The sequence below is a fragment of the mitochondrial genome of Oryza sativa (assembly GCF_034140825.1).
Source record: "Oryza sativa Japonica Group mitochondrion, complete genome".
Classification (NCBI taxonomy): Eukaryota; Viridiplantae; Streptophyta; class Magnoliopsida; order Poales; family Poaceae; genus Oryza; species Oryza sativa.
In genome coordinates this window covers 287501-312500 of record NC_011033.1, presented here as the reverse complement: position 1 = coordinate 312500, position 25000 = coordinate 287501, and the positions used below count along the sequence as shown (strand labels likewise).

General features: G+C 42.5%; 6 protein-coding genes across 6 annotated transcripts in view, besides 36 other annotated features.

The window, feature by feature from the left end:
- nad1 (NADH dehydrogenase subunit 1) lies at nt 1–25000 on the top strand (one part of a trans-spliced gene, as the record gives it; both edges of the window cut it).
- On the top strand, nt 7460–8653 carry cob (apocytochrome b). Its single transcript is given in 1 exon segment — nt 7460–8653. A coding segment is annotated over 1 exon segment (1194 nt).
- Nucleotide 7637, top strand, in cob: a sequence feature (C to U RNA editing).
- Nucleotide 7745, top strand, in cob: a sequence feature (C to U RNA editing).
- Nucleotide 7757, top strand, in cob: a sequence feature (C to U RNA editing).
- Nucleotide 7784, top strand, in cob: a sequence feature (C to U RNA editing).
- Nucleotide 7878, top strand, in cob: a sequence feature (C to U RNA editing).
- Nucleotide 8023, top strand, in cob: a sequence feature (C to U RNA editing).
- Nucleotide 8027, top strand, in cob: a sequence feature (C to U RNA editing).
- Nucleotide 8039, top strand, in cob: a sequence feature (C to U RNA editing).
- Nucleotide 8139, top strand, in cob: a sequence feature (C to U RNA editing).
- Nucleotide 8174, top strand, in cob: a sequence feature (C to U RNA editing).
- Nucleotide 8184, top strand, in cob: a sequence feature (C to U RNA editing).
- Nucleotide 8267, top strand, in cob: a sequence feature (C to U RNA editing).
- Nucleotide 8312, top strand, in cob: a sequence feature (C to U RNA editing).
- Nucleotide 8367, top strand, in cob: a sequence feature (C to U RNA editing).
- Nucleotide 8441, top strand, in cob: a sequence feature (C to U RNA editing).
- Nucleotide 8540, top strand, in cob: a sequence feature (C to U RNA editing).
- Nucleotide 8557, top strand, in cob: a sequence feature (C to U RNA editing).
- Nucleotide 8578, top strand, in cob: a sequence feature (C to U RNA editing).
- Nucleotide 8583, top strand, in cob: a sequence feature (C to U RNA editing).
- orf241 (hypothetical protein) lies at nt 11972–12697 on the top strand. The gene has a single exon. It carries the CDS (start codon nt 11972–11974, stop codon nt 12695–12697), a length of 726 nt encoding a protein of 241 aa, YP_002000584.1.
- Nucleotides 13370–13672, bottom strand: nad4L (NADH dehydrogenase subunit 4L). Its single transcript is given in 1 exon segment — nt 13370–13672. A coding segment is annotated over 1 exon segment (303 nt).
- Nucleotide 13476, bottom strand, in nad4L: a sequence feature (C to U RNA editing).
- Nucleotide 13485, bottom strand, in nad4L: a sequence feature (C to U RNA editing).
- Nucleotide 13494, bottom strand, in nad4L: a sequence feature (C to U RNA editing).
- Nucleotide 13563, bottom strand, in nad4L: a sequence feature (C to U RNA editing).
- Nucleotide 13573, bottom strand, in nad4L: a sequence feature (C to U RNA editing).
- Nucleotide 13578, bottom strand, in nad4L: a sequence feature (C to U RNA editing).
- Nucleotide 13618, bottom strand, in nad4L: a sequence feature (C to U RNA editing).
- Nucleotide 13632, bottom strand, in nad4L: a sequence feature (C to U RNA editing).
- Nucleotide 13665, bottom strand, in nad4L: a sequence feature (C to U RNA editing).
- Nucleotide 13671, bottom strand, in nad4L: a sequence feature (C to U RNA editing).
- On the bottom strand, nt 14535–14816 carry rps19 (ribosomal protein S19). Its single transcript is given in 1 exon segment — nt 14535–14816. A coding segment is annotated over 1 exon segment (282 nt).
- Nucleotide 14653, bottom strand, in rps19: a sequence feature (C to U RNA editing).
- Nucleotide 14654, bottom strand, in rps19: a sequence feature (C to U RNA editing).
- Nucleotide 14679, bottom strand, in rps19: a sequence feature (C to U RNA editing).
- Nucleotide 14691, bottom strand, in rps19: a sequence feature (C to U RNA editing).
- Nucleotide 14701, bottom strand, in rps19: a sequence feature (C to U RNA editing).
- Nucleotide 14741, bottom strand, in rps19: a sequence feature (C to U RNA editing).
- Nucleotides 14820–17809, bottom strand: rpl2 (ribosomal protein L2). Its single transcript is given in 2 exon segments — nt 14820–15528; nt 16970–17809. Coding segments are annotated over 2 exon segments (1549 nt in total).
- Nucleotide 15119, bottom strand, in rpl2: a sequence feature (C to U RNA editing).

The following is a 25000-nucleotide window of genomic DNA, read 5'->3' as shown; positions in this document are numbered from 1 at the left end:
AAGAAACCTGCGTACGGCAGGGCTAGGTTACCAGCGTACGGGCAAGAGAACTTTTATCTGCTCGTCTTTTCCCAGGATTTCTTTCTGAACTTGTACGGGTATGACCCGCGTTCCTTTCATATTAAAAACACTAGCTTGTTTAGTTCCACTTCTTTTCACAGGAGAACTTGCCGGTACCTCTAGACTCGCTTCATTGTCATTCCACTCGCGGCACTGGGTATCAGTTATCGGAGTGATCGGGGTGATGGTGATAGTTGTTACGATCCGTAACTGGTGATGAACCGCAAAGGTTTTTGGTTAGTTGACCCTGTTAACCGTAAAGAAAAGGAGAAAGATAAGTGGACTGGGCAATAAATGACTATGTCCATATTGTAATAACCCGAGTAAGTATCTGAGTAAGACCAATAAGGAAAGTACACGGAGATGTATTAAAGTTAAATCCGCTTTATTGGGACAACTCGGATGGATTGGATTGGATATAGTAGCAGGCTGAATCCTTGGAGCATATAAGGATAGGCTAATAAAGTGGAACTGGGATTTTTTGATAGAATCTACCCAATGAGGAATTTTCAGGAATGGAGAATGTTGTGGTAAGACCGATGATATTCCGATAGAACCCATGGTTGGACGTAGATTGCACTATACTTCCCCACCACAGGACGTAAAGACGGAACGCTGAAATCAGGAGATGAAGTAGCTGTTGGTCTTGCCTAAATTCAGTATTCTAAGTTGGCGAAGCCTCATACATACCGATAGGAGGTTGAGGGATCCGGAAAGTCTCCGTTACGTTCTATCTTGCTTTGGGTTTTGCTGACTCCGTCCAGCAGGCGTATCCACCTACGGTTGCAATGGTGAGTTGTGAACTTTGTAGAGCTTCGTTCTAGTTCCATCATTTTTCTGCATTCTTTCTAAAGTGCTAGTTTCCTCTATTTCTAATATCAGAGTAACACGGGAATTCTCTCTGGGAATCCGCTCCCCCTGCTTGCTTGTATTGGGCATTTGGCAGAGGCAGGTTCTCCATCATTAAGAGGCTTCTCACTTTGGTATCGATATGCGTCTGAACTCCTCCACTCTTTCACTAGGGGTACACACAACTCTGGACTTGTGCAGCTAATAGATTCCTTTCTCAAAACAGCCTATTTTTGAGGAAATGCCCATGGGAATACGGTTATTGGGATACCACAGGGAGTACCATCTCACCGGTCCTTATGAACAGCTTTCCCCACTGAATCATTAGATCACCCGCTTATGTTCCCTAGTTGTCCAGGTGTGACCTAGTTTGCTTAGTAAGTATGGAAGGACAAAAGACGAGTACAGATGACTACTATTCTCCGGCAGAAAGTCACTCATTTCCTCTTAAAGGCATATTTCCCTGAAAAAAAGATATGAGTAAAAAACTCTTCCAAATCAAAGATTTGCCTATTCTTCGTAGTACGAGAATACTCTTACTTCTCATTGACACAGACGAGAAAGAAGTAGAATAAAGGCAGAATGTTAGTAAAAGGAAAAGAAAAATCCATTATATATGCTATATCTCATTCACTGAGTAGTGCAATAAGCAACTATTCGTTGACACCAACTCACTTATACTTGAAGACAGGAACATAGTAAAGTCAGCTAATCCATTGACACATTGTCTATTCTAAGACAAGAAAAAAGAGTAACTGAAGAATAGTACTCTTTCTATTGTTCATTTCCTATGAATCTTTCTTCATTGAAAAGATATTGTGCATTTACCGAATTTCCTGTCATAGATAGTCTAGTGAAGCTAGCTTACTAATGCCAAGAACTACTACTCACCAAAACCTATCCTTACTAATACACGGCTATATGATATTCTTATTATTCTATTTCTATATTTACTCATATTCTAGTTTCGTAAAGCTATACTTTAGAGAAGGAAAGAGAGATTCTAGGACCACTTGCCCATAAGAATAAGACCGAACTTAACTACCTGTAACTGTCCCAACTGCCCATGTGTACTAACCCCCCGAAATCACTTTCCCTACTGCTACGTTGAAATGAAAATGCCCGCCTCCAATCCGCTTAGTTAGACCAGACTCTCAGACATATGATTGTTGAGTTAGCCAAGTGAGGGGTTCGTTCAGCCCGTCAATAAAGCTATTCTCGGTATAGAAATAGATAAGAAGAGCTCCAATTAGGGGCAGGCGCAATAAGGAAGGTAATCGATTGACGAGACCCACCGGAACTTCAACTTTCAGTCTTCTATACGTTACCTGCCTGGAAACATGTAAGTTCGTGTCCCGCGGGTTAGCGAGGTTGGTCGGCATAAAATATAGATAGTGGTTTGTTGGCTTCATCTCTAGGTTGGGATGGCTTTCCTTCTGTGTATCGAAAGCTGGAATTGGAAGTAGAAAGGAATACTTTTAGTTTTGTTTGAGGATTGAGGAAAAAAAAAAGGAGTAATTGTTCCCCGTCTGGGTGGATGAATCTATTTCAATTATACAGTGGGAAATTCGAGTTCCTGTGTTAAAGAGCCCCCATTATATAAGTGGTTGGATGATTGAAAGTTGGCATGAAAGTGCTAACTAACCTTACTTATTTCTAGGAGCAAGTGGAAATATCTGACCTGATTATAAGCTCTATTATTTCTATGCTTTGCGATAAGCTTTCATATTACTACAAAGAAGGTTTTCCATGAGAGAGTAGAACATTGATTTACGGGTCAATAAACATATTAAATAAAGCGAAGTAGATAAGTATGGTATGAGGGAAGAAGTATTTGATTAAATACCTATCCAGATGCCTTTCTTTTGATACCTAATACACCGGTGCTTCTACCTATACAGGCAAACAAACCCATCCCTTGCTTGACGAGCAGCTCTTTCTATTCGCTTGACCAAGCCGCTGCTGCTCTTTCTTAATGCCTCACTGCCTGACCTTAGAGAAGACGAATTAGACTGCCTGATAGACTACTACTTCCTTTTCTTACCCGGCCAAAAAGCTATAGATTTCAAATAAGAGCACATCGACTAGGGCCCAACTATTGCTTTTTTTACTAATAGTTAGCAGGTGTCCTCGTAACTAATCTTATTCCGTTTAACTATTAGTAGATGACCTTCCCTTCTATCAATGTGATAGGAAATCCTACTACCATCGGCAAATCATAGGAGCTAATCCTCACCCGGGGGGGGCCGTGGAATAGGCGTACATGGAATTCTGGGCCTGCCCCTACTGGTAATTCACCGTCCCGCTCTTATGGGCAGACAGAAAGATCTGATTCTAAAACTGCCTTTTCAAAAGGAGTGCCCTCGGCGGCTGGGACACACGCTGGGTACTACTTGTGGAAAGTGATGCTTGGGATGAGCATGTGCATTTGTTGGCTTTCGACCATTAACTGCATCGGGGCGGGATACTTGGTTGTTCAATTGATCCTCTGATGTTGGCCCTTCTGCATCATCCAGCAAGGCTCGGAAGTCTGAGCTATTAAGGTCCGGTTGACGGATAAGAGGCCTTCGATATGTTAAGGGAGAGAGGGGAGAGTCATTCCAGAGTTGGGTGGGAATCGTTGATAGAAATTTTATTTTCCCTGAGGTATGATAGCGTCTGAACTAAAGAAAGGGAATATGGAAAGTGAATGTGGTAAAGGATACCAAGAGCCCTGAATGATTTTTAGGCGTCTTTTCTTTGAACAAATAAATCTATAAAGAAAATTGGATGGATCTTCCACCTATGCTATGAGTGAATCTTATCATCACTGGCGAGTGGTATCGTATCACCGTCTTCGTCCTGAAAACATCTGCAGAGCTAAGCCAGTGTAGGCTTTGACACTACTTATATTCGCTACAAGTATTACACTCGCTTCGCTACACTCTTCTCTTATGCTTCGTGCTTCGCATAGGCTAAATAAGCCGCTCATCCCTGGCGAATCCTACCCACATTGGAATGCGGAACCATCGGGGAAAGGCAAAACATATTCAATCCCAGGAGAGAAGTCACTGGTTCGATAGGACCAGGGAGAGGACCCTGATCACCTTGCCAACGAATTCAAGGCCTTAGAAAAATCATCCTACAATGGACCATAGGGACTGAGAACGAAGAAGACATCAAAATCAGGTTAGGGGGGGATAAAAAAGAAAACCTCCTCCCATTCAAAGTCGTCTTCAAGTACCTTTTTGATTCTTTACCGAGTACATCAGTATTAAATCAACTATAGGTTCGGGTTTAGCCAAGATACGTACACGGCTAAGTGTATTAAAATCCAAGAAAGAATCAGGGCTATCTAAAAGCTAGGAAGGAGAAGACCGGGTGATTGAATATGACTTGCTAACAGATCCTACTCTTCCTTAAGCGCTAGTTCTATTCACGATGGTTCAGTTTCGAGAACAGCTAAAGTAGTTACCTAATAAGATAGATGAATATTCCACGATCTACGATTATCAAAATCTTCTTATAGAAGTCTAGTTCTTTCTTCTTTTAGAAAAGGAAGTCTTGCTCTCCTTTCTTGCCGCTACTTGCGTTGCGAGCCAATCTTCAAACTGTTACGGAGAAGTCGTTTACTGATTAGCTGCTTGAACGTGGAAATATTTCGGCATATCTGCTCTTAGGTTAGTACGAGAACTCGACTCTACTCGTGCTATAGTCGAGGATGTACTTATACTACCCTAAAGAGGGATCAATTAATGGGGTGCATTTTTTTTTAAGGCAATTCTAGGCAAAACCTTGAATCACAGGGTTTGTTCCTGGCAACCCAGCATTCCTTATCTTGGCGTAGATTGGTGTGATGGGACCGTGAAAAAGCTTTTTTCTTTGACCGGAATCGACAAGTGTGAACCCATCTAGGATGAGTCAAACATAGGGAGAAGGGCCTCCAGGCAATATCCGGCATACTAGTAATCGATTATTTGGCCTTTTGCGATCGAACAACCTATGAACAGTTGTAGCCTACATAACCTACCTACCCAGACCAAGGGAAGAAGGTATCAGATCACTGTAGTTCTAGACCCCTTTTTTTTCAAATAAAGGAAGTGACAACGTTTGCCCGAAGAGGTTGAATCAATAGTAAGAAGATACCACCCAGGCACAGAATCCGAAATAACAATCAGGAATAGGACTAGGAGAATGAAGTCTAATTAACGGAGTAAAGCAGTAATTGGGCTTAGTGCTCCGATTGCGCCTTAGGACTAGGACTGATAGGTAAATGCCCCTTACTCAACCAATGAAGGCGGGTAGGGCTTTTCTTTCTTTTGTTTAGGATTGGCAAGAGGATGGCTGCCTCGGCTTCAAAGCTGTTAGAGAATGCGCTCTTATCACTACAGGGACGCGAGAGAAATTCCCCGAAGTGAGACCAGAGAGAGAAGAGTTTTCCCACAAACCATAGCGACTAGCTAGTCTCAAAACAAAAGAGTTCTTTTTACAGTAGCGGGGTTGGGAAAGTAAGGAAAGTCAAGCCCGATGATTCTGTGGGAAGGGACGGATTTCAAATTCCTTTTTCCTTCCTTTTTACGCCACCTCCACCCAATCCTTGAAGATATGAAGCAATCTTTTATTAAGACTAAGTGAAGGTTGGTATGGCCCAATCCCATCATTTAAATGAGAGTGGATCGAGGGAATGGAATCTAGACTATAGATTGAACTAGACTATCAATTCAATCTATTCATCTCATCTTCCATTTTAGAAAGTAGCAAGCAGCGAATAAAACGGCTGCAGCAAGAAGTTTCGCACTCTAACTCGAAACGGATTTCGCGCATTGAAAGCCCTTGCTTTGTTCCCCTTCCTTTAAGTTAAAGTATTCGAAACTCTTCCTAGAATTTGAGAGTTTATTTAGTATAGAATAGGGGGAGAAGAATAATGAAAGTCGAAAGATGACCGGGGATGTGTTAAAAGAGATCAATTGAAGCGTCGTCAAAATGGAGGCATTTGGCACCAATACTCAATTAACTCCTAATTAAGCACAAAAGTAGCCTTATTCGGATCACTCCACACCCGGACAGTTCGCCCATGGCCAATACGCCAGATGCTGGATTCCTTGGTTTTAGTTAGTCGCTGCTCTTTGCCATGGCAGTGGTTGATCCTCTCGTCAGAGGTGGGTCGGTTTAGTCATCAGCTCGAGAGGACAGGGGAGAGATAGGAGACAATCTATGTAACCTTAGCCTACCCCAATAGTAAGTATCGGAAAAAGGACTCCTTCTCGAAAGAGATAGGCAGTCATCGCATTATCTACTTGATTATGATATTGATTTTGATCCAACGGATAATGCAAATCGAGGGCTCGCCCACCTATAAATTAAATAAATTCAAGTGAAAGTTCAGTACGAACTGGTAGAGCGAGAGCAGCTAGTTTAGAAGGAAAAGAAAAAGGGCGCCTACTCAGTGGTAAGTTAGGTCATTCCTTTCCGGCTATCAGAAAAGAGTATGATCGAGGGTCCCATAAGGCAAAGGGAAGGTGCTCCCCCGACCTACTACCCTCGGAGAGATTCCTACGGTTGGTTTGTCTTTTATTCAATAATACATAGGTGGGAAAGTGGTATGAATATGGGGTTCGAAGTCGCCTAAAAGAAAAAGTATCATTCGCAAAGCTAAACAAAGTAGAGAAAAGGGGGTCATCCCATTGGCCAGACTGAGCATCAAGCCAGCCAAGAAGTAAAAGCTGAGAAGGAGTGACTCGCATGAGTCAACACTTACTACTCAGGTCCGGTAGAGCAATCTCAAATTATCATATAGAAATGTTAATGTTATGATTTCGGTATTGATCAAAAGGTGCTGGGACCTTAGGGCATACATTAGTGCCATGCCCTATTGCGGAACGGTCGTATCCTGGTAACCTAGCCCCCGTAAGAGCTCTACCTAATCGTCGGGGTAGAAGGCTGTGCTTATTCTCGGCAAATAGCTAAGTCGACACCCCGAGGGAGCAACTCAACTCTTCGTAGATCAAAACAAGTGTTCACTGGAAAGTGGATCAAAGAAAAAAACTTCTTCGTTTCGTTGGAAAAACCGACGCCAATATCATATTGACTCTCTCTCGTCCAATAAGAGTTTCCGAGAGTTACTTTATTCAAATTCTCTCCTTTCCAAAGCTCCACAAGGCAGGCAAAAAGAGTAATAGGACAACAAGCAATCTTGTCTTTCATTTATTTGGAGTTCTTTCTTTGTTGAGATGGAAATCGACGTTCTTTTGAAAAGGGCTAGGTAGTTTGCACGCAGGCAAAACTTCTTCATGAAAGGTAATAAATAGACTTTTTTTTCATGGGTTTCTTAATGACTAGTCGTTCGTTTGAAGCCTTAAGAAACCGGCAGTTTTTTTTCCGAATGACCTTATTTCGAGAATCAACTAACCGACAAATCCGTAGCCCAGGTGATTCGCTGCCTCCCTCTCGCCAAAATGGGATGAATCTTCTCATGCAGCTTTTTTCTTGTTCAGGGCGCAGCGAAGCCAATTTCCATCAAGGCAAGGGGGTAAATAAGGGGGAAGAGGAGTTGTCACGATAGAAAAGAGAAATGACTATAAGGAACCAACGATTCTCTCTTCTTAAACAACCTATATACTCCACACTTAACCAGCATTTGATAGATTATCCAACTCCGAGCAATCTTAGTTATTGGTGGGGGTTCGGTTCGTTAGCAGGTATTTGTTTAGTCATTCAGATAGTGACTGGCGTTTTTTTAGCTATGCATCACACACCTCATGTGGATCTAGCTTTCAACAGCGTAGAACACATTATGAGAGATGTTGAAGGGGGCTGGTTGCTCCGTTATATGCATGCTAATGGGGCAAGTATGTTTCTCATTGTGGTTCACCTTCATATTTTTCGTGGTCTATATCATGCGAGTTATAGCAGTCCTAGGGAATTTGTTTGGTGTCTCGGAGTTGTCATATTCCTATTAATGATTGTGACAGCTTTTATAGGATACGTACCACCTTGGGGTCAGATGAGCTTTTGGGGAGCAACAGTAATTACAAGCTTAGCTAGCGCCATACCAGTAGTAGGAGATACCATAGTGACTTGGCTTTGGGGTGGTTTCTCCGTGGACAATGCCACCTTAAATCGTTTTTTTAGTCTCCATCATTTACTCCCCCTTATTTTAGTAGGCGCCAGTCTTCTTCATCTGGCTGCATTGCATCAATATGGATCAAATAATCCATTGGGTGTACATTCTGAGATGGATAAAATAGCTTCTTACCCTTATTTTTATGTAAAGGATCTTGTAGGTCGGGTAGCTTCTGCTATCTTTTTTTCCATTTGGATTTTTTTTGCTCCTAATGTTTTGGGGCATCCCGACAATTATATACCTGCTAATCCGATGCCCACCCCGCCTCATATTGTGCCGGAATGGTATTTCCTACCGATCCATGCCATTCTTCGCAGTATACCTGACAAAGCGGGAGGTGTAGCCGCAATAGCACCAGTTTTTATATCTCTCTTGGCTTTACCTTTTTTTAAAGAAATGTATGTGCGTAGTTCAAGTTTTCGACCGATTCACCAAGGAATATTTTGGTTGCTTTTGGCGGATTGCTTACTACTAGGTTGGATCGGATGTCAACCTGTGGAGGCACCATTTGTTACTATTGGACAAATTCCTTCTTTCTTTTTCTTCTTGTTCTTTGCCATAACGCCCATTCCGGGACGAGTTGGAAGAGGAATTCCAAAATATTACACGGATGAGACTCATCGCACCGGATCAGTCTCTTAGACGGATGAGACTGATCACACCTGATCAGTGATCAATTCTGGCACAATGAATTTACGAGTTATTTTACACAATGAATTTACAAGCAGATGAGTTTGCAACGGTAGACCTATCTCCTGAAAAGAGTTCAGTAAACAAGGGAACGAAGCGACCGATAACGTCCCCTCGGGGAGGAGTGTTTTAAGGGATTGACTTCGGCTCCTATTATCTTTGTTTACAAATCTTAAAATTGGTGAATTGGTTAATAGGAAGTGCGCGCTAGCACGCTTCATATTTCTAGTAACAAGGGCAGTTGCTTGTTTGGTCGTTACATCAGAGGGCGCTCATCCCTTGCTCGGTCCCTGAAAATGAGATAACATAGGCTTTTGATATCTGCTCTGTCAACAAGCCCTGGTTCAATCCCTGCTTCTTCCGGGCCTTATCCCGAAAGAGGTCAACAATTCTTTTTGTGTAAAGCCTTTTGTTCACTGGTCTTCACTTCAAGCAATTCCATTAGTCCAAGTCTGCTGCAATTGGTAATAGGAGATAAGCAATTGGTGGTCGTAGGCTCACTCACCTCTAGCTCTTTTTCTTTGCGATGACCCCGTCCTTGTTGAACATCCGTCCTCTAGCAAAAAATCTATCTTCTCCTGTATGTAGCAGCAGTGGCATTCGACTTTGAAGTACCAGGAAAGACGTTCCTTTCGAATCCCCAGATAAGAGTTTTTGAGCAGCCATACATATAAGAATCCGACTAATCCGATAAATATAGCACTAGCACTTCATCTTCCAGCACCTCATCCACTCGGACCAAGGACTCTCTCTAGGCTCCCGCCCCCCATGAGAAAAATTACTCGCAGAACTACAAGGCAACATAGGATCTATTAGGGGCTTCGGCACGAACATAGACAACGTTCAGGCATACGAAGATCTACCAGTTTTGCATAAAGATTCCGGACCTACCGAATACCTTTTTTAAAAAAGGATGGCTCAAGTAGCCGCTCTGGATCTTGCTCGATCTTCCTTGGCTTCCGTGCTCTTTGACACAACCATCTTCAGTCTTTACTTAGCCGCCGGAGCAAGAGTGAATTTGATCATACCATCTGCCTTATCTTATCAAATAAGGATAATTTGGCTAACTCCCTGTTATATGTGTTTTCTTTTTCTGTGAATAGTTAGAGGCATGATGTACTATAGGAGAGCTTTGAAGCTTCAAGCGTTCCTTGACATGGCTTCTGAATCTGGTAAGCTTCTTCAGATTCCAGGTGGAGCATTATTTTTAGTGCCTTCAAAAATAGTTACTGATCTGTGCCCTGTATTTCTTTCAAGATATTGGAAGGATATAAAGCAGTTGCAGATCCAGCAGAGGAGGAGAAGAAAAGCCAAAGATCTTTGTCCTCTCAACTCGAGGCTGTAGCAGACATGAAATTTACATATGTTGCTACTTGCCAGATATACGGAAATCTGAAACAAGCTGGTGATCGGCGTGCAACAGATATCTTGAACTTGATGGTGAAGTAAGTCATTTCTTCCGAGAAATAAATAAGAATTGGAACATTTTGCCAATTACAAGATACGACATATCTAAGATCTAAGATGTTTTTTGTTCAATTTTACGAGACTAGTTCAGTTGATGTTTACTTCAGTAGTTAACATTTAATTATAATTAAATCTCCCAAAAAAAGAGAATTGCTTTGAGGTAATTTCAATTTCAATTCCAATTTCAATTTGAAACTACAGTTACCCCGGTCTGCGTGTGGCATACATTGATGAAGTTGAAGAGAGGGATGGTGACAAGGTGAAGAAGGTCTTTTATTCAGTTCTAGTAAAAGCTCTCGACAATCATGATCAGGTAGGCATACCCACAAAGTAGAAGTCTTTACCATTCCAAACCTATGATGTCAACCTCAATAGCGCTTACACTTTGTATCCTGTGAAGGAAATATACCGTATAAAATTGCCAGGACCAGCAAAATTAGGTGAAGGGAAACCTGAAAACCAAAATCATGCGATCATTTTTACCCGGGGTGAAGCCCTCCAAACTATTGATATGAACCAGGTGAATTGAGTGGTTATGGTACAGGTCATGATATATGTTGCAATATGTGTTGTATTTACGAATTATCTTCAGGACAACTATTTGGAGGAAGCTTTGAAAATGCGGAATTTGCTGGAAGAATTCAACGAAAACCATGGTGTCCGTCAACCCACGATTCTTGGAGTGCGTGAGCACATATTTACCGGAAGGTAGGTTGAAAACTTTGCAGTTATCATTGCATTTTCTTCACCTTAGTTCCCAAATCAGCAACTAATTTCTGAGAATGCTGGATTGTAGTGTGTCGTCACTTGCATGGTTTATGTCGAACCAGGAGACCAGCTTTGTGACAATAGGACAGAGGGTCCTAGCTAATCCATTAAAGTAAGTATGAATCATTTTCTTATGTCATATTGGAATGAAACAATATCCATTATTATCATACTGTAAACACTGAGTGTCTTATATGTTGCAATACGATGTTGGATCTGCTGAGCATCTGTGGTGACTATCCCCTAGAAAAAGATTGCGAGATGACCCTTTAAGGATATTCTTTCTGCCCTTGAAAATGCACATGAACATGTGTCTGAGATTACAAGTAAATAAGGTGTTACAGATTAGATCAATAATCTACATTGCTTGAAACTTTTTCTGCATTGAAGCTTTTCAAGTTTAAGCATGTTGACGGGATAAAGTGTGGCAGTACTGTCTGAGAGGGCAGAAGGCATCAGACTTGTAGTCTAAATGCTGTGTATCTGACATACTTCATTCTCTGTGCAGGGTACGATTTCACTATGGACATCCTGATGTGTTCGACAGGATTTTTAACATTACAAGAGGAGGCATTAGCAAGGCTTCCTGTGGTATAAATTTAAGTGAAGACATTTTTGCTGGTATGTGATTCTTCATGTATCTTCTTAATGAAACACGTGCTCAGGCACATTCTCGAAAGAAGTGATTCTTCATGTATTTCTGGCTGTTACCCATTTATGCTCTTGAAGGCATGGAGTTGAATATTGTTTTCAGGTTTCAACTCAACGCTAAGACGTGGAAACGTCACCCATCATGAGTACATCCAAGTGGGAAAGTCGGTCTTAATCAAATTTATCTCTTTGAGGATATTGGCTATATAATTTGAAGAAGGAAAAGCTCATAATCAGCAGAGATATCTACAGGCTTGGTCATCGCTTTGACTTCTTCCGAATGCTTTCGTGCTATTTTACAACTGTTGGGTTTTATATTAGCTCAATGGTAACGTATATAGGGCAGTAGCATGCATTATATTTGTTACTGTACAGTTGGCCGTCATGCATATTTTATCATGTTCTTGTCTTAATGTTGTGCAGATGGTTGTCATAATAGTGTATGTTTTCTTGTACGGAAGACTTTACTTAGCATTAAGTGGACTTGAGTTTGCAATTATGAAGCAAGCACGGATGAGAGGGAATCGTGCACTTCAAGCGGCTATGGGATCTCAGTCTATTGTGCAGCTAGGTCTTTTGATGGCCTTGCCAATGTTTATGGGGATTGGACTAGAAAGAGGTTTCAGAAGCGCCCTGGGGGATTTCATAATCATGCAGCTTCAGCTCTGTTCAGTGTTCTTCACTTTCTACCTTGGGACCAAGTCACATTATTTTGGCCGCACAATTCTCCATGGTGGTGCAAAATATAGAGCAACTGGCAGAGGTTTTGTTGTTCGCCATGTAAGGTTTGCTGAGAATTACAGAATGTACTCCAGAAGCCATTTTGTGAAAGGACTTGAGCTGATGTTACTGCTAGTAGTCTATCAGTTGTATGGTGATGTTGCTACGGATTCGACTGCCTATATACTTCTGACATCATCAATGTGGTTCTTGGTTATCACTTGGCTATTCGCTCCATTCCTCTTCAATCCATCAGGATTTGAGTGGCAGAAAATAGTAGATGACTGGACCAAGTGGATTAGCAGTCGAGGTGGCATCGGGGTTCCTGCTAACAAAGCTTGGGAATCCCGGTGGGAGGAGGAGCAGCAAGCCGCCCCATTGCCTTTATGAGCAAACCTCTCGGCCCTTTCGTGGTCTCTCAACGTACGAGAAGGAATGCCTCGCCATCCTTATGTAGAGCAATGGTGCCCGTACTTGCAGCATTCTGAATTCATAATTCGAACTGATCAGCGCAGTCTCGTGCATTTAGAAGATCAACGACTACACCTTGGCAGCAGAAGGCCTTCACTAAGCTTCTTGGACTTCAATACCGACGCAAGGGAGCCAAGAATGGAGCAGCTGATGCTTTGTCCCGACGCAGCCATAGAGTCGATCCCGCAGATAGGCGGAGGTACGATTGCTTGCTCCTTGCATGTGAAGGTGGGAAACAAGGAAACAGAGGAAATGCTTACTGGGACATAGCCTTCGGTACGAGTTGAAGGGAAGAGGATTGCTTGGAACCTCTAAGACATGGCACCCCTGCCCTAGCCGCCTTTTCTTATGATGTCTCGAAAGCGGATTCTTACTAGCTCACTGGCTATAAAGGTTCTCACTTGCTTTCAATCGCTCTAATGGAAAGAGGACGGACGGATGGATTAGCAAAAAGGAAAGAATGAGAACTGGTCTGCAAACAATTCCTGCCTATAGAGCTTATTTTTGCTCGCAACAAACAAAAATCAAAAAGAAAGAAGAGAACGAAAGGAAAACAGAACTTTGTATTTGGTAACTCCCCTGTAGTTATGTTTAACCTTGAATGCAATTTATAAATTCGACAGCAATAGTCCCTCGGACTCGAAAAGTAATAACGAAAATGGCTAATCCAATAGCAGATTCCGCAGCTGCCACTGTTGGAACTAATGAAGCAAATGATTGACCCATCATATCATCCAAAGAAACGGAAAATACCAAAAAGTTCAAATTGACAGCTAATAACATTGATTCAATTGGCATTGACATAATAAGAATATTTCGTCTATTAAGGAGGATTCCCCGAATACCTAAAATAGAGATGATCATAGAAAAAGTGAAATATTTTATAGGATCCGTTTCGGAAACATGGAATGTCAGAGAAATTCAAATTATGTGAGGCCTAGAAAGAAGTCCTGCGTAGAGTCCAGGGAGAGCCTATTTGGATTTTTTCTCTAGTTACCCCTTCTCAAACAACGCGTTTGATTTCCTTCCTTATACCAAAGGAATTCCATCTTTCTCTTGCCGATCACATCCAAGGGTCGAATACATCCTGTCTTTGAACCTTTGTAGTCCTATGCATAGTCAGTACTATAGCCTCACTAGTCCTCGTCGAGGAATCTCCTTGCCGCCCTAGAAGTTTGAGATCGTGCCCGACCGTTTTGGAGTCTGTTCAGGAGCTCCTTCAGCGCCCGGGGATTGACGTCGGACTGGAGTCGGCTCAACATGAAATCAAGCATGGTGCGATAGTCTTCTTCATGGAGCTCCTCTCCATTCTTCAGAGTAATATCACGCAATGTGTCCAGAATCTGGGCGTGACAGGCGCGGGCCTTTTGTAGAGAACTTTCCTTTCAAAGAGAGAGAGGTCGTCCCTCCCAAGAAAAAGAAGGAGGGTTCTGTTCTGCTTCCGCGGCCGCTCCAGGGATTGGAGCGGGATTCGGATGCCGCTCTTGACTGACCACAGCTTCCGGGGGAGCGGTCTGCTCCTGGGATGCAGAGGTGTCCTCACAGTCAGCCAGAAAACCTTTGAATAGCTCTTCCGAGTTAGTGGATCCGGAGGGAGGCATTGAAGGGCCTGGGTCCCCCATTCCGTCCCAGTCGGACTCGGAGCGAAGCATCTCCCAACAAGATTTGAAAAAATCATTATCCCCAACCTAGGGCTGGTCGAGTATGAAGAAAAGACCTATATGGGATTCGGATTACCGAATATGTCGCTTAGACTTTACTTTTTCCCCTTTCTGCCCTTTCCTCTATTTGTTTGATAGGGTCTTCGTCTCCGTGTAAAAGCAAACTCTCCAAATTTATGACCAACCTTTCCTTCAGTGATCTTACAACGAACAGGAGTTTTTCCATTGTAAATGAGTACGGAGCAATCAACGAATTCCGGCGAAATAGAAGATCTACGTGACCAAATTTTCCTGCTCATCAGACTTTCTCTGTTCTTCTTTATTCTAAACAGGAAAGCATCAACAAAACTTCCCTTCCATATAGATCGTCGTGGCATGAACTAAATTCTGCGTTTCCCCACCCCCACTCCTGCCCGAAATCCTGCTTTGGTGGGCTTCCCCCAAGGTGACACCGAAGGTCTACCTCCTTTCGTGCGCCCCTCACCTCCTCCATGAGGATGATCCACTGGATTCATTGCAACACCACGAACAATGGGGCGTCTGCCTGACCACCGGCTTTGTCCTGCTTTTCTAAGCTTACGTGCACCATGGTTGGGATTGGAAACTATACCAATAGTAGCTCGGCATCGGGAATCTATGAATTTTTCAACACCCGATGGTAGCCGCACAAGACATTGTGGGGCTGGCTCCTTAATTATTTTAGCATAAGTTCCTGCGGCCCGAGCCAGCTTTGCGCCTTGACCTGGATGACATTCAATATCATGTACCCATGTTCCCATACGTATATCAGCTAATGGTATGCTATTTCCTACTTTTGAATTTAGATCCAATATCTCGTGTCTATAAGCAGGGGGGCGTGGCCAAGAAGCTGCCAGCTGACTGCCCCCTTCAACCCGACCTTTATTCACTGTGCGTCCAAGCTCTTGGAACCGAAGGTATGTATGAGCATTCTGGGCAGGTCGCAAGAAGCCGCTTTTAGAAGGTTTGGAGCAATCGCAATTTATCACCATATTACCCGCTTCCAATTGATGACTGGCTAATATATAAGTGTTGACCTAAGCCCCTGTGCAGTGGCTCGGCTCCCGAACCGTACGTGAGCAGCCTCGTACGGCTCTTCCTAAGAAGGTCGAAGCCCCCCTCTATAAATAAGTTCGAAAAAGCCTTCGCCCTCCTATTCAACGGGGTTATTAGAGAAGCTGCTTCGTTCCTTGACTTCTTTGCTTTTTATTTTGGAAGGGCTTCGTTTCTGATACCGGCTTTCTTAGTTACGAGCTCACTTTCGCTGACTTCTTCCTTAGTGTAGTCTCGGTAACTACTTTAAGACTCCGTTCCTTAGCCTAGTCTATATCCACAGCTGACGTACCGACGCCTTTCCCTTTGTAGACGGATAAGTGAGTCTGTAACCTTTACGTACTTTTTTCATACTTTTTCCCATCAGGTCTAACGGGCTTTCGTCCCTTCGCCTATAGGCGGCTTCGCTATCGCTCATGACTTGGTATAGAAATTTCTCCGTGTAGTGTAGTGGTCGGCCTTCCCATCTCCATGCCTCCTTCCTTACTTTTCTTATAAGCCCTTGACTATGCAAATCTAAAGGACAGGGGGCTGTTCACCTTTGCTTTTGAAACTTAGCTATAATGAAAAAAGAAAGAAAAACTCAAGACTCTAGTAAAGGCAAACGGGGCTCCCGGGGCGTCTGGCAGAATGCTTGGCCTCCTGCGCCAGAAGCTCACCCTTCGGGTGTCGCTTCTGGCGGTTAGCTTAACGTCAGTAGGCATTCTGGGCTGGAAGGAGGCAAGCAAATGAAGGGAGGCATGGAGGGCCAACTACAAGAAGCAAAGCTTTGTAAACTCGACAAGTCGCTTATAGAATGCCGACTACTTTTTTTCATAAGGGGGGAAGCGAAGCTTAGCGAGCTTTAATTGGCCGACCACTACATAAGCCGCTGGCGGAGAAAGCTCGAAGAGCTTTCTCCCCTTCATTCGTAGCTAAGCCAAGGTCTCAGGTCTCCGAGTCAGCCCGCGCTTTTTCGAAGAATCCTGCACCCATGAGCATACGGCCTGGCAGGCCTTCCCTTTGCCGGAGCTTCATGGGCGTTGCCCCGTTCCCCAATCAGATGTTTGGATGTGAGCTATACTCCGCGAGGAGCCACACGGGCGTATGGCCTTTTGCTTTGCCATTTGACCTCTCTTCCCGTGTGAGACGGAATGCTCAGTGACAACCTCTCAATTGTCACCGCCGGGCCTCTCTTGCTACCACGGTAGCACCTAGTGTGGTCAGCACCAATCGTGTTCGGGCAACGAAGCTTACACTCATTCACATTGGTTCATCCTGCTATGCCCCGGGCCTTTTGCTCTTCTAACAACAATGGTGAACGGCCATTTGTCAAGGCCCCGGAATCCGCTGGACATCCCAGCGGCGGGATTGGATACCCGCATCAGATCGAAGTTCCATTTTTTTGCCTCCTAAAAGGAGAGCTGTTTCTAGGTGGGTCGCTTCGCGAAAGACATTGCTTAGGACCAACGGGTCACACGACAGGTGCACGATCGACTTTGTACGCTCCATCCTTCGGCCCTTCGCCTATAGGCGGCTTGGCGGGCAAGCTACCGAAGCGACTAGCTTCTACCGGAAGCAAAGCTTTGTAGAAGCTTCTAGAGGCATGAAGGTAGGAAGGCCGACCACTACATAAAGCGTAAGCAAGCACTTGCCTTGGGAGCAAGCTACCTTGATCCGCCTTCAGCTTCGATTCGTTATGCTCAGCAGCTCCAACAAGTTCTAAAGTTTTTTGCTGCCTCAAACTCTGCCAAGAAAGCGCTGCTTTACGTTTGATCCTATGTGCCCAGAGAACGCAATGCGTTCTCCACTTTCGGATCTCGCAAAGAGAAAACGTCTTTTTTCCGATTTTCTTCTCTCTCATTCGCTCCGCGAAGAAAGCGGGCTTTGCCCCAGCTACCGCTATCCTTGGGAAACCTAAAGAGCTGCCGAAGGAAAGGGATGCAGTCTCTCCCTGGGCCAAGGGAGAGGACAGGGAAGAGAACGAAAAAAGGCAAAAGATAGTGGCCGTGGTGGATTCGAGGATCTTACGCGGCAGAGCGAACTCTTCTATCGTCTTGAATTTCCTCTGGCGGCCGGGCAGCACCCCTTCGATCCATCGTACTAGAGCGATCCGAGAAGAACGATTAGGGTCATATTCGATCCTTTCCACAATGCCAATAGACGAAGTGCTTCGTTTAAGGTCAATTTTTCGCTGCAATCGCTTCGATCCACCCCCTCGGTGAAAAACAGTAATACGCCCGGAAGAATTCCTCCCTGCGGACTTCCCCGTACTCAAAGTGAAATGTCTAAGCGCTCTCCCCTTTATGCTTTGTCTCATTCTATCTCTCGTCATCACTCGATGAAACCTCTACTTCAATGAAAGCTCCTCCTACTACTCCCCCTTATCCTTCTCACTCGTCGTTTCGTTGGTCTTTTATATACCCATTTTCATTCCATTTGGACCCCTGGCAAATTCGAACTTTCGTTGAAATTGTCTCTATTCATATGTATGAAATACATATATGAAATACGTATGTGGAGTTCCCGAGAATTTCATGTGATTTAGTAAACAGAATATAGATTCCATAATTGCTAGATCGATCTGTAGGGATTGATGAAGAGTGAGCTGATAATGGAATTTTTCTTCGATAAACAGGAAACTTAAGATTAAGATGCTCCGGAATGGAAATGAGGGAATGTCCACAATACCCGGATTTAGTCAGATCCAATTCGAGGGATTTTGTAGGTTCATTAATCAAGGCTTGGCAGAAGAACTTGAGAAGTTTCCAACAATTAAAGATCCAGATCACGGAATTTCATTTCAATTATTTGCGAAAGGATATCAATTGCTAGAACCTTCGATAAAAGAAAGGGATGCTGTGTATGAATCACTCACCTATTCTTCCGAATTATACGTATCCGCGCGATTAATTTTTGGTTTCGATGTGCAAAAGCAAACCATTTATATTGGAAACATTCCTATAATGAATTCCTTAGGAACCTTTATAATAAATGGAATATACCGAATTGTGATCAATCAAATATTGCTAAGTCCTGGTATTTACTACCGCTCGGAATTAGACCATAAAGGAATTTCTATCTACACCGGGACTATAATATCAGATTGGGGAGGAAGATCGGAATTAGCAATTGATAAAAAAGAAAGGATATGGGCTCGCGTGAGTAGAAAACAAAAGATATCTGTTCTAGTTCTATCATCAGCTATGGGTTCAAATCTAAAAGAAATTCTAGATAATGTTTCCTACCCTGAAATTTTCTTGTCTTTCCCTAATGCTAAGGAGAAGAAGAGGATTGAGTCAAAAGAAAAAGCTATTTTGGAGTTTTATCAACAATTTGCTTGTGTAGGCGGGGACCTGGTATTTTCGGAATCCTTATGTGAGGAATTACAAAAGAAATTTTTTCAACAAAAATGTGAATTAGGAAGGATTGGTCGACGAAATATGAATCGAAGACTGAATCTTGATATACCTCAGAACAGCACCTTCTTGTTACCGCGAGATGTATTGGCCGCTACGGATCATTTGATTGGAATGAAATTTGAAACGGGTATACTTGACGATGACGATATGAATCACTTGAAAAATAAACGTATTCGTTCGGTTGCGGATCTGTTACAAGATCAATTCGGACTGGCTCTTGGTCGTTTACAACATGCGGTTCAAAAAACTATCCGTAGAGTATTGATACGTCAATCAAAACCGACTCCACAAACTTTGGTAACTCCAACTTCAACCTCGATTTTATTAATAACTACTTACGAGACCTTCTTTGGTACATATCCCTTATCTCAAGTTTTTGATCAAACCAATCCATTGACACAAACGGTTCATGGGCGAAAAGTGAGTTGTTTGGGTCCTGGAGGATTGACGGGGAGAACTGCAAGTTTTCGGAGCCGAGATATCCATCCGAGTCACTATGGGCGTATTTGTCCAATTGACACGTCCGAAGGAATCAACGTTGGACTTACTGGATCTTTAGCTATTCATGCGAGAATTGATCATTGGTGGGGATCCGTAGAGAGTCCATTTTATGAAATATCTGAGAAAGCAAAGAAAAAAAAAGAGAGACAGGTGGTTTATTTATCACCAAATAGAGATGAGTATTATATGATAGCAGCAGGAAATTCTTTGTCCTTGAATCGGTGTATTCAGGAAGAACAGGTTGTTCCAGCTAGATACCGTCAAGAATTCCTGACTATTGCATGGGAACAGATTCATGTTAGAAGTATTTTTCCTTTCCAATATTTTTCTATTGGGGGTTCTCTCATTCCTTTTATTGAGCATAATGATGCGAATCGAGCTTTAATGAGTTCTAATATGCAGCGCCAAGCAGATTCGAGGGTTTCTGTTATAGCCGAACGCGAGGGAAAGATCATTTCTACTAATAGTCACAAGATCCTTTTATCAAGTAGTGGGAAGACTATAAGTATTCCTTTAGTTACCCATCGGCGCTCTAACAAAAATACTTGTATGCACCAAAAACCTCGGGTTCCGCGGGGTAAATCCATTAAAAAAGGAGAAATTTTAGCGGAGGGGGCTGCTACGGTTGGTGGGGAACTTGCTTTAGGAAAAAACGTATTAGTAGCTTATATGCCATGGGAAGGTTACAATTTGGAAGACGCAGTATTAATTAGCGAACGTTTGGTATATGAGGATATTTATACTTCTTTTCACATCCGAAAATATGAAATTCAGACGGATACGACAAGCCAAGGCTCCGCTGAAAAAATCACTAAAGAAATACCACATCTAGAAGAACATTTACTCCGCAATTTGGACAGAAATGGAGTTGTGAAGTTGGGGTCCTGGGTAGAAACAGGCGATATTTTAGTAGGTAAATTAACGCCTCAGATAGCGAGCGAATCGTCCTATATCGCGGAAGCTGGATTATTACGGGCCATATTTGGTCTTGAGGTATCCACTTCAAAAGAAACTTCTCTCAAACTACCGATAGGTGGAAGAGGGCGCGTTATCGATGTGAAATGGATCCAGAGGGATCCCCTCGGCATAATGGTTCGTGTATATATTTTACAAAAACGCGAAATCAAAGTTGGGGATAAAGTAGCCGGAAGACACGGGAATAAGGGGATCATTTCAAAAATTTTGCCTAGGCAAGATATGCCCTATTTGCAAGATGGAACGCCTGTTGATATGGTTTTCAATCCCTTAGGAGTACCCTCCCGAATGAATGTGGGACAAATATTTGAAAGCTCGCTCGGATTAGCAGGGGATCTGCTAAAGAAACATTATAGAATAGCCACCCTTTGATGAGAGATATGAGCAAGAGGCTTCAAGAAAACTTGTGTTTTCAGAATTATATGAAGCCAGTAAACAAACAAAAAATCCGTGGGTATTTGAACCCGAGTACCCGGGAAAAAGCAGAATATTTGATGGAAGAACAGGAGACCCCTTCGAACAGCCTGTTCTAATAGGGAAGTCCTATATCTTAAAATTAATTCATCAAGTTGATGAGAAAATCCACGGACGCTCTACTGGGCCCTATTCACTTGTTACACAACAACCCGTTAGAGGAAGAGCCAAGCAAGGGGGACAACGAATAGGAGAAATGGAAGTTTGGGCTTTAGAAGGATTTGGTGTTGCTCATATTTTACAAGAGATACTTACTTATAAATCTGATCATCTTATAGCTCGCCAAGAAATACTTAACGCTACGATCTGGGGAAAACGAGTACCTAATCACGAGGATCCTCCAGAATCTTTTCGAGTGCTTGTTCGAGAACTACGATCTTTGGCTCTAGAACTGAACCATTTCCTTGTATCTCAGAAGAACTTCCAGGTTAATAGGGAAGAAGTTTGATCGGAATAAATATAAATTCTTTTCTTATTTCTATTTTATGATTGACCAATATAAACATCAACAACTTCAAATTGGACTCGTTTCCCCTCAACAAATAAAGGCTTGGGCTAACAAAACACTACCTAATGGGTAAGTCGTTGGCGAAGTCACAAGGCCCTCTACTTTTCATTATAAAACCGATAAACCAGAAAAAGATGGATTGTTTTGCGAAAGAATCTTTGGACCCATAAAAAGCAGAATTTGTGCTTGTGGAAATTCTCGAGCGAGCGGAGCTGAAAACGAAGACGAAAGATTTTGCCAAAAATGCGGAGTAGAATTTGTTGATTCTCGGATACGAAGATATCAAATGGGATACATCAAACTCGCATGTCCCGTGACTCATGTGTGGTATTTGAAAGGTCTTCCTAGTTATATCGCGAATCTTTTAGATAAACCCCTTAAGAAATTGGAGGGCCTAGTATATGGCGATTTCTCTTTTGCTAGGCCCAGTGCTAAAAAACCAACTTTCTTACGATTACGAGGTTTATTCGAGGATGAAATTTCATCCTGTAACCATAGCATTTCCCCTTTTTTTTCTACCCCAGGCTTTACAACATTTCGAAATCGGGAAATTGCGACAGGAGCAGGTGCTATTAGAGAACAATTAGCAGATTTGGATTTGCGAATTATTTTCGAGAATTCCTCGGTCGAATGGAAGGAATTAGAAGACGAGGGGTATAGTGGAGATGAATGGGAAGATAGAAAAAGACGAATAAGAAAAGTTTTTTTGATTAGACGCATGCAATTGGCGAAACATTTTATTCAAACAAATGTAGAACCAGAATGGATGGTTTTGTGCTTATTACCAGTTCTTCCTCCCGAATTAAGACCCATTGTTTATAGGTCTGGGGATAAAGTAGTGACTTCGGATATTAATGAACTTTATAAGAGAGTTATCCGTCGGAACAACAATCTTGCCTATCTATTAAAAAGAAGTGAATTAGCGCCAGCAGATTTAGTAATGTGCCAGGAAAAATTGGTACAAGAAGCCGTGGATACACTTCTTGATAGTGGGTCCCGCGGGCAACCAACGAGGGATGGTCACAATAAAGTATACAAATCACTTTCAGATGTAATTGAAGGTAAAGAGGGGAGGTTTCGCGAAACTCTGCTTGGGAAACGGGTCGATTACTCGGGGCGTTCTGTCATTGTTGTGGGTCCTTCACTTTCATTACATCAATGTGGGTTACCTCTAGAGATAGCAATAAAGCTTTTTCAGCTATTTGTAATTCGCGATTTAATCACGAAACGTGCTACTTCTAATGTTAGGATTGCTAAAAGGAAAATTTGGGAAAAGGAACCCATTGTATGGGAAATACTTCAAGAAGTTATGAGGGGACATCCTGTACTGTTGAATAGAGCACCTACCCTGCATAGATTAGGCATACAGGCTTTCCAACCCACTTTAGTAGAGGGGCGTACTATTTGTTTACACCCATTAGTGTGTAAAGGTTTCAATGCGGACTTTGATGGGGATCAAATGGCTGTTCATCTACCTTTATCCTTGGAAGCTCAGACGGAAGCTCGTTTACTTATGTTTTCTCATATGAATCTCCTATCTCCCGCTATTGGAGATCCTATTTGCGTACCAACCCAAGACATGCTTATCGGACTTTATGTATTAACGATTGGAAACCGTCGAGGTATTTGTGCAAATAGATATAATAGTTGCGGAAACTATCCAAACCAAAAAGTAAATTACAATAATAATAATCCTAAGTATACGAAAGATAAAGAATCTCTTTTTTCTAGTTCCTATGATGCACTGGGAGCTTATAGGCAGAAACAAATCTGTTTAGACAGTCCCTTGTGGCTCCGATGGAAACTAGATCAACGCGTCATTGGGTTAAGAGAAGTTCCGATTGAAGTTCAATATGAATCTTTGGGGACTTATCGTGAGATTTATGCCCACTATCTAGTAGTGGGAAATAGAAAAAAGGAAATCCGTTCTATATACATTCGCACCACTCTTGGTCATATTTCTTTTTATAGAGAAATAGAGGAAGCCATACAAGGATTTAGTCAGGCCTATTCATACACTATCTAAACAAGGAAGTTAGATTCGGGGATGCCCCTTTCGAGGGGCATTCCGATTTCGCTAGTATCATCATTTTTGCCGCACGAATCCAGATTGAGATTGAGGAAAGGAAGTTAACTAAGTTTTCGAATCACTGACTCAGGCCCATTGTCGAATCCTACTCAGCCGAAAAAGGGGGTACTTATTTATGGCGGAACGGGCCAATCTGGTCTTTCATAATAAAGAGATAGATGGAACTGCTATGAAACGACTTATTAGCAGATTAATAGATCATTTCGGAATGGGATATACATCCCATATACTGGATCAAATAAAAACGCTGGGCTTCCATCAAGCCACTACTACATCGATTTCATTAGGAATCGAGGATCTTTTAACAATACCCTCTAAGGGATGGTTAGTCCAAGATGCGGAACAACAGAGTTTTATTTTGGAAAAACACTATTATTATGGGGCTGTACACGCGGTAGAAAAATTACGCCAATCCGTTGAAATCTGGTATGCTACAAGTGAATATTTGAAACAAGAAATGAATTCGAATTTTCGGATAACAGATCCTTCTAATCCAGTCTATCTAATGTCTTTTTCAGGAGCTAGAGGAAATGCATCTCAGGTACACCAATTAGTAGGTATGCGAGGATTAATGGCGGATCCTCAAGGACAAATGATTGATTTACCTATTCAAAGCAATTTACGCGAGGGACTTTCTTTGACAGAATATATAATTTCCTGCTACGGAGCCCGCAAAGGGGTTGTAGTAGATACTGCTGTACGAACGGCGGATGCTGGATATCTTACACGTAGACTTGTTGAAGTAGTTCAACATATTATTGTGCGTAGAAGAGATTGTGGTACTATCCAAGCTATTTCTGTGAGTCCTCAAAATGGGATGACGGAAAAACTTTTTGTACAAACATTAATTGGTCGTGTATTAGCAAACGATATATATATCGGTTCACGATGCATTGCCACTCGAAATCAAGATATTGGAATTGGGTTAGTCAATCGATTCATAACCGCCTTTCGAGCACAACCAATATATATTAGAACCCCCTTTACTTGCCGGAGCACATCTTGGATCTGTCAATTATGTTATGGTCGGAGTTCCACTCATGGCGATCTGGTCGAATTGGGGGAAGCTGTAGGTGTTATTGCGGGTCAATCTATTGGGGAGCCAGGGACAATTGATACACGGATTTCCAAATCTATAATTATAGACATATTCATAGAATGACTCTACTGAAGATATTGAGACACGACCTGCTCCCCTTCGAGTCCAAGTATCAGGTGAGCGCTATCCCCATCCGGCCTTCACCAAATGTCCAGTATTGGCAAATGACAAATGACAAGAGCCTACCGGTACATCCTCCAAGCCAAGATGCGGACTTTAATGATAAATGCCAGGGTTATATCAATCATGCAATACCTAATAGCCCAGCTATCAGCCTATCTGAATCTTCTAAGACAATAAAAGCCTTCTATTAGAGAATGAGAGCTTCTTCACACAAGATCTTTAACTTAAGTAAGGACTTGGTTTTCTTACCACTGTATCCGAATTATCCCTTTCCCCTTTGCCGAGTCAGGAAGAAGATGGATTTACCTTGCGTAGGATTG